Genomic DNA, 10,318 nt, shown 5'->3' with positions numbered 1-10,318 from the left:
CGTCATGCAAGGATAAGACCAGGCTGTGATTTACACAATTTTCTCCATCAACTGTGTCCAGTAAACTTGGTGGACATCAATGAGGGGAAAAGCGGTAGAACCAACCAACACGCTCAGCATCACCATTGTAAAGGTAATTTTCTATTACCGGAAATACAAAATTTGATTGGGAAAAATAAAAGTAAAGAAATCATGTCCATGCAGACTGTTAGTCAGTGATGCGTGTGCAATTAAACTATTTTGACAGCAAAAACCGGAAGTTAACCTGTTTGCGCACGTCAACTTGTCGCTTAATTGTGGTTGAAGCGGCCGAAGAACAATGGACCCCACCGGGGAGCATTCACCGTGGGACCGGGATGTAGGGGGGAGATGGGCGGGGAGCCGCCGGTTCCAAGGTGGAGAGCCGTTTTAAGAATTACTTCGGGTCCTAAACAAAGCAAACCCAGGAGCTGGTACTTGGGTACAGCCAGCCAGGTCTCCATTTTCACCACAAAAGGCATCCGTAAGGGCGGATGATTTGAAAATTAGATTTTGTAATCACTGAACGGAATTAAACTACGGGCTGTCAAAGTGCTCTAAGATGGTCAGTCGTTTAAAAAGTCATATTTCTTAACAACGTCATGCAAGGATAAGACCAGGCTGTGATTTACACAATTTTCTCCATCAACTGTGTCCAGTAAACTTGGTGGACATCAATGAGGAGAAAAGCGGTAGAACCAACCAACACGCTCAGCATCACTATTGTAAAGGTAATTTTCTATTACCGGAAATACAAAATTTGATTGTGAAAAATAAAAGGAAAGAAATCATGACCATGCGGACTGTTAGTCAGTGATGCGCGTCCAATTAAACTATTTTGACAGCAAAGACCGGAAGTTAATCTATTTGCGCACGTCAACTTGACGCTTAATTGTAGTCGAAGCGGCCGAAGAACAATGGACCCCGCCGGGGAGCACTCACCGTGGGACCGGCATGTAGGGGGGAGATGGGCGGGGAGCCGCCGGTTCCAAGGTGGAGAGCCGTTTTAAGAATTACTTCGGGGTCCTAAACCAGGTCATTTCAACAGGAATTTACTAAATAGAAATGTTGTACAGCTAATTTACAGGAGCTAAAGGAATCACTAAAAACCACAAATTATAGCCTCAGCCCACAAGGCCAATCAGCATCCTTTGTGTTAATTGTAGTTTTTGCGAAGAAAATTGCAAAAGATGTGCACCTCCTTAAGGGGAGGTCAACATCCCCAAAAATCTTTACAGTAATAAATTGTATGTAGACCTACTAGTTTAAACATGGCATTTGGATAAATATTGAGTTTGTGACGTATGTGGTCAGGAGTAAAATCCATGCCAAAACAGGTGTTTTGGCCATTTTGACATCACAGTTCTCAGGTAACAACAACCTGTTGTCATGCCTCAGCTTCAGAAAACAGGTGATCCTTGATTAGTCGCTTTTGAGGAAAAGGGGGGAACTATACTTTTGCTGACAAAATATTTTGCTTGTACTCACTACCGTATGGTTTGAACAATTCTCTAGCTGGACATACAGTAATTAAATCTAAAGGCCGCTACAATTTGGGGGTGCTTGGATTTACTTCAGGGGTGGTTTACCTTTGCTATGCTATATAGGCTCAAGCTCACCCAAGTGAGATCAAGTGGCTTGAAAATGGATGGATGAGGAATTACTGTACATTGGTGAATGAGTTGCCCAATTGAGATTAACTGAATGACTTTAAGGTTCCATTGAAAGGTACCAAAAAGGGAGCGCCAAGCTTGCTGCTTGCTGGTGAGTGATTGTCTTTCAGTTCTCTGCAATTAAGTTGCAACGTACAGTTGTAGATGTTGAATGTGAAGCCACGTCCTGCCCTGCACATCTACCGCTAATTCAATTGACGGTGTCAATACACTCTAGCCCCCCTGCAGAGCTGCCCTTCTGTCTCTCTTTCATTCCAAGCCACCCAAGAGGCCGTTGTGTAAAACTGCACTGAGAGCAGCACCCAGCCTGGCTTGTGGCCCCATCCCCTCCCCACCAGACGCTTCTCAGCAGGAGCAGTCCCCCCCAAGGGACCCCTAGGCAGTGCTTGCAACCAAGCCTTGCACAAAATAGTACACAAGGGTGACCGAGCTATACATGCAAAGGATATCTACGAAGCTTTCAGCTCCGGAAAGAGAAACCTGGTGGTGAGCAAACTGTCAGTGAAAGAGAAAACTGTCAGTGAAACTGCATGGAGGGAAAGGAAGGAAGGTGAAAATGGGGATGAAGACAAGAATGGAATTAGCTACTGAGGCAGGCGGTTTCGAGGGATTATCGTGTTGTCAGAGGCTGATGGATGTGAGCCTCCAGAATCACCTCAGATATGTAAAGGGCAGCAGGAAGAAGGGCTTTGCACTAGGTCGTATTGTCATTATTGACAGTGAAACTATCCATCTTATCCAATTTTGTGATGTGCCTCAGCTCTATAACATAAGGACAAAAGGAAAATAAAGTGTCAGAGCCAGCAATGCTTTCTCTGCTACACTAAACGCTAATCAAAAGCACTGCCCTATTTTACGGCCTTAATTCTAATATTTGATCCATGTAATTATATAAATTTATTTCCAACAGTCTAATCTCTTCACTTTGTAGCATTTCTATCACCTTGCACAGCTTTTGCTATGTCGAAGTTAGATTTTTTTGTGTAATCAGATTTCAGCGTCATGTGTTGCCATGTCAGTCTAATTTTGTGAAGGCCTTCGGAATCAGTCTCACTTGCTAATGCAACTTAAACTACATCAACAGTCTGACTGTTTCTTGAACCAAACAGATTTCACATCACAGGCCGCCCATCTGAACCAAAAGAACACCAGTATTTTCCCATCCTCTGATTGGTTGATCAGACCAAAACTTCTTGCAGTCAAGTTGGACTGGCAGAACACTCCCGTAGTTTACACGCTCGGTGTTACTGTTCCACTCCATTCCTGTGGGTGGCGATAATGCACTTTACAAAGTGGATGCCAACTACTACACAATCAAACCTTTTTCACTGCTACATCTGGTCGACTTTCAACATCCCAAGTTAACTTGAAGGGCAGAAGGTAAAAATAAATTCCTCACTAAGCAGCTCTGTCAAGATTTCTACAGAAATGTAATGGTCCTCCATTCTCTGAACTCAGGTATGTAGTTTTAGGGTACAACTGTTGGGCAACAACCACAATGTAGACAAGCTGTTGAATTAATACCTCAAAGCTGAGCATTTTTGTCTTTGTAACAGATGGAAATTTAATTTGCCTTTCACATCGGATGGTGCAGATGTGCCAGTAATGGATTGTCTGTTGAGTCGATATTGACCCAAGATGTCACAAATGCAACACAGTTTTTGATTAGCGCTCTAATGCTAATTACTGTCAGTGGTGGGCATTGTTTTCACATGGAAGAAAGCCCTGTCGAAATTACTGGTGTCACAATGAGCTCTGTTCAGCAAACATCTGTTTTCCTGGCTCGAGGAGCTCCTTTTATTCTTCACAATGCACTTCTAGCTGTCTCACATCTCTTGTAGCTCCCTTCCTCGGACATCTTTCTTTCTTTCTTTCTTTCTTTCTTTCGCTCAGTCAAAAAGCACAGAAGACATCGCACAATGGCTCTGACACCCCCCTCAGTGGATCCTGCAAGCAAAGTCAGATGAAATTATTGCTTCCTGTTTGCTTGGATGCAGAGGAGACAGTGAATTTAAATTAAACTTTACATCTTGTGGCTATAAATGTCTCACTGAAGCACCATCAGTCCCTGCCTGATCATCTGAGTTGAGTCAGATGTAACTGGCTGAACATTATTTTTTTTTTGTTTGTTTAAAATGTCGTCTTTCGGCACTTAGGCAACATAGATAATGAAAACATTATATACTTCATCATTCTAATACTAATTTAAAGAATAACATTTTGAATGTTTGTGTATTTCAATATCGCTCAATATGTATCGAATATGAAAACTTGACAACACTACCTTTGTGCACCTGGGGCCTTGATACCACCATCGGTATTGATGTTGAATAATGCGACTGTAATGAGTTTGAGCTCTTAGATTATTTTCTTTAGCTATTTACACCATTTTATTGTATCTTTCACTGAAAGAGATACTTTATTTGTTTTTGTATCCACTTATTTCTTGAACCTTCATTCTGCTTGATTGACATAAAACAAAGGGTTTCGTAAGCATGCGGCCTCTGACTGGATGAGGGTCTCTTTGCTCAATATTTTGGCATGGGTGGAGTTTTCTTTTTTGGGGGGGGCGGTGTGGGGGGGTATTCTCGAAGATGAGCGCAGTTAGAAGCGGGGTTTTGCGCTGTTGTGGGAGTGAACACAGCTAACTCGCTTCCCGGCTAATGGAGGCAGCTCCTCTCATTCCCTTTAAAAATCAGCATGTGAGAGGCATACACTCATTTTTTGACAGTGCAAAAGCAGGAATTTGACTCTGGAGGCCATACAGAAGATCACCACCACCACTGTTCAGTTAAGAAGACTTTATTAGTAAGTGCTATTCACATTGTAATAAATTTAAGTAAATTGACTATTGGCTGATTTTGGCCTACTGTACCTTTTAAAGTAGAAAGAAACACCGCATTTTAATCAGATAATTACATCTAGGAATGTAAATGGTGTACTATTTAAATATATATTTCGTGGTATCACCCCCCCCCAAAAAAAGGCAAACAAAACAAACCATAAAAGCAAACCACAGAAACTATTTACAAGTGACATGTTCTTTTATTGGTGTAACAAAGAGAGCTGAATGACTTTCACAGAGCAATTTGTGATGCTCGTCATGAATTCTGGATACAATCCGATTTTTAGTGAGGGACACCTTTGTTTGTATCCGTTTAGTACATATTGCAGACAAAAACTTACATTCCAATACATGTTATTCAAAAAGCTGCTAGACAAAACTAGTTACAGTGTGTAAAGTATTTGTAACTCTGTCTTGTGCTCTGTCGAACTGTGTTCCAATTGGCAGCAGTCGCTTCGTGGTCAGGGGGCTGGACTAAACTTAAACCTCTTTCTCCCACTTGTAGGAGCTCAGAATTGGGGCGGTCACAGTCCTGTTCACATTTCATCCAGACAGCGTTGAGCCGGAGACAAAGTCTTAAGACTCTCCTCACTGTTCATGGGACATCAGAATACAACGGTAAGACAGAACACATTGTTTCACATATCACATATTGAGTTGTGTTCATCTTTTATACCATCAAATCACTCATGTATACTGTAAGGTTGCCTCATTTGCACATAATAATGACACAGCAGCAACAACTGGAGATGTACGATGTTGCTTCATTCGTAGAATCAGTGAAAAAAGCAGCAGCCTTCCAATTGCAAGACGGCCACTCTACCACCATTGTCAATCTGTACAAAGCTATATAAAATGGAAAATACGTATGTTTCCGTCAAATTAAGCTATTCAAATGGGGGGATACGTGCTAAATTTTGCAGTTCTATTTGTATTCTCTAATGTGTTTAGTAGTGAGCTCCTTCATGACATTAGCTTGCCTAAATAAATACAATGCCATCAGTGAAGGTTCATTGGCAGCCTTTTGCTTTCAAATAAAACAGGCCAACTTTTGATCCATCTGAAGTCATCTGATGTAAAAGTGTTCTGCTTGTGACCTGAAATTTGACTCGCTAATTTCACACTTCTCAGTCCACTGAATGTGTGTTTGTTTGGTCCTCAAAAGTATTCAGCATAGGGAAAAGGTTTTTTTTTTTTTTTATCCACACTGTGATGAAGATAATGCTTTTTTCTGCGATTTTTTTTTTTTTTTTAGGTTTAAGATGGATCAAGCAAGTCACGTGCAGTCCGGATATGAACCTTTCGTCCTCTTTGGTGCTTTACTGATGAGATTAAACGATGCCGCTGTCAGGGCAATGTCCCGTGTCCGTCAGAGGGCCATGCAGGGCCTCACTGTGTTCTCCATGCTGGCGCTGCTCCTTTGGATCTCCGCCTTTATGTACGGGAGCTTCTACTACTCCTACATGCCTCTGGCAGCTTATTCAACTCCGGTGCACTATTACTACAGGTGAGTGTATGGCATTCAAGAACATCAGGAAATTACACGTTTGGCCGCATTCAGCAATATGTTTTGAATGAGGCCCTTTGTTCACACCTTTCAAATCTTTTTTATGCATCAACATTATTCTTCAAATTCCTATTGTTGCTTTTACAGGATAGACTGTGACTCTCCAAACTCTTTCATGTGCTCGTATCCCGTGGCCAATGTCTCTCTGATGAGAAACAACAGACCTGTACGTGTAATTACTTTGTATGACCACATGTATCACTTACTTTATATACTTACATGCTTTCTGGTTTGAATGCTTGATTTGTAAAGATTAAACTCCCTAATTGTATGAGTAATCAACCTTGCAGAAGACATTTTTAATTGTGCATCCCCATTATTAGGAACTGGCCAAATGTAAAGTATTTTCCTGTGAGGTTCATGAAACGAATTTGAGTTTCACTTTTTGAAAGGAAAGACTCAAAGTTTTCTCGTTCAAAGTTTTCTACGATATTCAAATTTATTGAGACACACTTGTATGCTATATTCAAAATAAAATACAAATTGGAGTATGAACCTGTTGTCTTACGGTACTCGGCCCTGCATTAAAAAAACAAAAAAAAAACACATCTGCCATTTTAAAGATGTTTAAGGTATTCGTTATGTTCAGGTGTTGACATTCGGCCAGGCCTATCAAATAACACTCCAGTTAGACATGCCTGATTCTGAGACCAACCAGGAGATTGGGATGTTCATGATCAGGACAACCTGCTTCTCTCGTGACGGAGGCCAAGTGGCGACGTCCGCTCATTCCGTGAGTGGCCTGCCGAGTCCTCCGTTCGGCTCCTATGTTTGCATGTTTGTGCTGACTCTGATGATTCACTGCTACGTTGCTGCGTGTTTCTCAGGCGAGGCAGCTGTCATCCGCTTCCAGCTCTCGTTTTGTGAGTATAAAACTAATAACCTGCTCAAACAGAATCTGTTGCTCTTATGAGAGTCATGTCAGTTATTTGGCTCAAATATAGAATGTCTAGGCTGCGCCCGTGCATTGTTTTGTCCTCCACTGATTGTGTTGCAGCGTTTGGGAAAATCTGCAAGTGTCATTAACGCCCCCACACAAAAAAAAAAAAAAAAAAAAGATTATACTGTAATTGGCTATGACAGCCACAAGATGGCACAAAGCACAACAGGAAGCTGCTCAGTCCCGTGCAACAATAGGCCACTAGGTGGTGCCAAAGCAATGCTTTTATATTAGTGTTTTAGCTGAAGCATAAAAATATTTGTGTGTGTGCGTGTGTGAAAATAACCGTGTGCAGTTCACCCCCAAAAATCTGCAAATAAAATACTGTGAAGTGCTGAATCATCAATAAGCGTTGAAACACTGTACAGTAAAAAAAAAGTGGTAAAGGAGATATAAAATGTACATTTTCATTGTTATAAACTGTTCCCAGGTGTCTGAAACAAAGGTCTCTTGACTTTGTTCCATTAAAATACACAAAAGATAAACAATTTTTAACATTTAATGAGCACTTTTCGCTCTGGGTCAAATCACTCTGTTTGAGGAGGTGGAGGGGTTTCTTCCTGCAAATGCTGAATGGAGCCTCCTTATCATGACAAACAGTTGCAGAGCTAGTGCATGCGATGAAGTGAGCGGCTGTCAACGCTGCACGACAGACACAAATAACCCCCAGGCGTATATCAACGACTTAGCCAAACATTTCAATATGTACTTGCTATCAGGTGCTAATGTTACTAACTTGGTTACATTGTTTGCTTATGCTTATCCATTATGTGGATTAAATGTCCCTTTTAAGGCCACAACAGTGTTGTTTTAACTGCACTGCAGTCAATTTTACTAACTGTAAATACAAAGGACTAGGACACATACAGTTGCACAAAAAAATGCAAAACAGATTTTCACAACAAACATGTACTTTCAAATTAGGATCTCTCGATAAACTCTTGTTTCAGAGCATACTGCGATACCAGTCAAACCTTCTGAGGACCATGTCAACTTTGCTGTTCCTCCCGATGTTCATGACTGGAGTTGCTGAGCAGAAGCAAGTGTTGGAGGTGGACCTCTTCTCAGAATACACAGATGACCCAGTGAGTGCCAGGTTCTTATAAATTAAAACAATAAATAATAAGCAAACTCTTGGATTAAAATCTACTTTACATTGGTAAAAACCTCAATGTCTTTTTCCTTCCTCATGGAAAGTACTCCCCCTCGACCACAGCAGTCATTGAGATCCTATCCAGCAAGGTGCAGATCTACTCGTCCCAGCTCTACATCCATGCCCATTTCACTGGTATCAGGTGAGCGGGGAACATTGTAATCACTTTTGTTTTTCAAACACATATCTCTTTGTTGGAATGGCACAAGAAAATGGCAACAACATCTTTTATTCTTTGCACATGTTCAAAAAATGCAAAAGCATCTCCTTTATATTTTCATCATATTCATTTGGTCTGATTTTATTTTTTTTTGCTCTATTTTTTCGCAATTCTTGGGACTTACTGCGCTAACCTCTGGGGGCTTAGGTATCGTATTTTTGTCATATCATGTGGAAATGTGTGTTGGTCTGACCAAATACTTGTAAAGCTCCGTGTCCTAGAGGAGGATGCAACCGTGGCAGAGAACATCACACAAAGAGGCCAGAGTCGAGTTTTCAACCCACAATCTGAGAACTGCGAGGCAGATGTGTTGACCTCTCGTCTACCGGCAATATAGTTAAATATAATTTGTGTCATTTTCAACAATAAGATACCCACTCAACAAAATTAACTCAAACTTGGGCCAGGCTATGAATTATTTACAGCCTAAATGGAGCTATTAAAATAATAGTAAGTTTACCAATTGGCATGGCCAGTCTCTCTTGTACACAGAAAAAGGTAAGGCTGTTTTCCATCCATCCATCCATTTTTTTGAACTGCTTCATCATCCCAAGGGTCGCGGGAGGTGCTGGAGCCTATCCCAGCTGTCTTTGGACGGTAGGCGGGGGACACCCTGAACTGGTTGCCAGCCAATTGCACGGCACACAGAGACATTCAACCATTCACGCTCACAATCACACCAAGGGACAGTTTAGAGTGTTTCATTAACCTGCCATGCATGTTTTTGGAATGTGGGAGGAAACCGGAGTACCCGGAGAAAACCCACACAGGCACGGAGAGAACATGCAAACTCCACACAGGAAGGCCGGATTGAACTCACGACCTCTGCACTGTGAGGTCGACGCGCTAACCACTCGCCTACCGGGCCGCCTAAGGCTGTTATGTTTAATGTATATTTTTTCAAAAGATATTAATAGAAGATGTTTCCCTTTTTCAGGTACTTGTTGTTTTACTTCCCTGTCCTGTCAGCTGTCTTGGGCATGTCCAGTAATTTCATCTTCCTCAGCGTCCTCTTCAGCTACATGAGGCTGCTGTTGAGCAGACCAGAGCAGGTGAGCAACATTCCTCATGCGTGCATATTGATTACATTCATTCAAAGTTGATTAGTTAATTTTAAATCCCTTTTGTTGTTGGCAGGCCCAAATAAATGCAGCAAGCAGATTGGGAAATGGTGACAACCACAATATGCCTACTTAAGGCGTTTTTATCTGTAAGCTGTTTGTGAATGATGACCAGCCCTCTCCTCAGCATGAAAAGACATTTTGTATGCATCCATTGAAAGTAGTAATGTATTCCTTCGCTCTTGTTCTGTCACATTCTATGATCATTTATTCCTGGATTTTACTTGAGCTGCACAGAAGTAAATTAAAGGTCCGGGTGACTCATTTCCTCGCAGTAGTTATTTTGCATTTTATAAAGATTCTGCTAAATGGGGAATGTCTGGAATTGAAAACACATCACATCACTTACATCACTGTCAGAAGGACTGTCCTGCAATTATTTTTGTTTGTATTCAAATATTTGTTCCATAAAATTGTGTAAATTTATCCTTGACTGTATATTCTGTTTATGTTGTAACATTAGTCTTTGCTGTGCTGCTTTCATTATGTCTGTCTTTTTATTTTTTTGTTTAATTCAATGTTAAATGTGCCAGCATGTTAGTCTAATTTGCCCAGGGTCTCCCACACTAAGGGATAATTGCTCAGGATTATCATTTGGACACATTTGATAATCTTCCCTTTAATGAGAGAGAGAGAGGGAAAGGGAGAGAGGGAGAGGGAGGGAGGAAAGGTAAGGGGGAGAGTGGGATGGATAGATCAATAAGTAAATACTTTATTGTCAGATAGAAATTCAGAAATTCGCATTGCACTAAAACAGCAACTCTGTCATACGCAAGCAGTT

General features: G+C 41.2%; 1 protein-coding gene across 1 annotated transcript; it reads left to right on the top strand.

The window, feature by feature from the left end:
* The first annotated feature begins 3,662 nt into the window (after positions 1 to 3,662).
* On the top strand, positions 3,663 to 9,975 carry LOC109511969 (seipin-like). The gene is made up of 10 exons (XM_019863387.1): positions 3,663 to 4,499; positions 5,042 to 5,154; positions 5,792 to 6,043; positions 6,191 to 6,269; positions 6,693 to 6,836; positions 6,931 to 6,966; positions 7,994 to 8,128; positions 8,241 to 8,338; positions 9,354 to 9,468; positions 9,554 to 9,975. Exons 3-10 carry the CDS (start codon positions 5,799 to 5,801, stop codon positions 9,611 to 9,613), a joined length of 912 nt encoding a protein of 303 aa, XP_019718946.1. The 5' UTR covers positions 3,663 to 4,499; positions 5,042 to 5,154; positions 5,792 to 5,798; the 3' UTR covers positions 9,614 to 9,975.
* The last annotated feature ends 343 nt before the right edge of the window (positions 9,976 to 10,318 follow it).

Source organism: Hippocampus comes, unplaced genomic scaffold (assembly GCF_001891065.2).
Source record: "Hippocampus comes isolate QL1 unplaced genomic scaffold, H_comes_QL1_v1.1 scaffold381, whole genome shotgun sequence".
Classification (NCBI taxonomy): domain Eukaryota; kingdom Metazoa; phylum Chordata; class Actinopteri; order Syngnathiformes; family Syngnathidae; genus Hippocampus; species Hippocampus comes.
Note: the sequence above shows the minus strand (reverse complement) of the source record. Positions and strands in the feature narration are given on the sequence as shown.

Excerpts from the sequence above, each read along its gene's own strand:
- LOC109511969 (XM_019863387.1), top strand. The coding sequence starts at position 5,799 with ATGGATCAAGCAAGTCACGTGCAGTCCGGATATGAACCTTTCGTCCTC. Across the intron at positions 8,129-8,240 it reads CAGAATACACAGATGACCCA|TACTCCCCCTCGACCACAGC; the intron begins GTGAGTGCCAGG and ends CCTCATGGAAAG. Across the intron at positions 9,469-9,553 it reads TGTTGAGCAGACCAGAGCAG|GCCCAAATAAATGCAGCAAG; the intron begins GTGAGCAACATT and ends TGTTGTTGGCAG.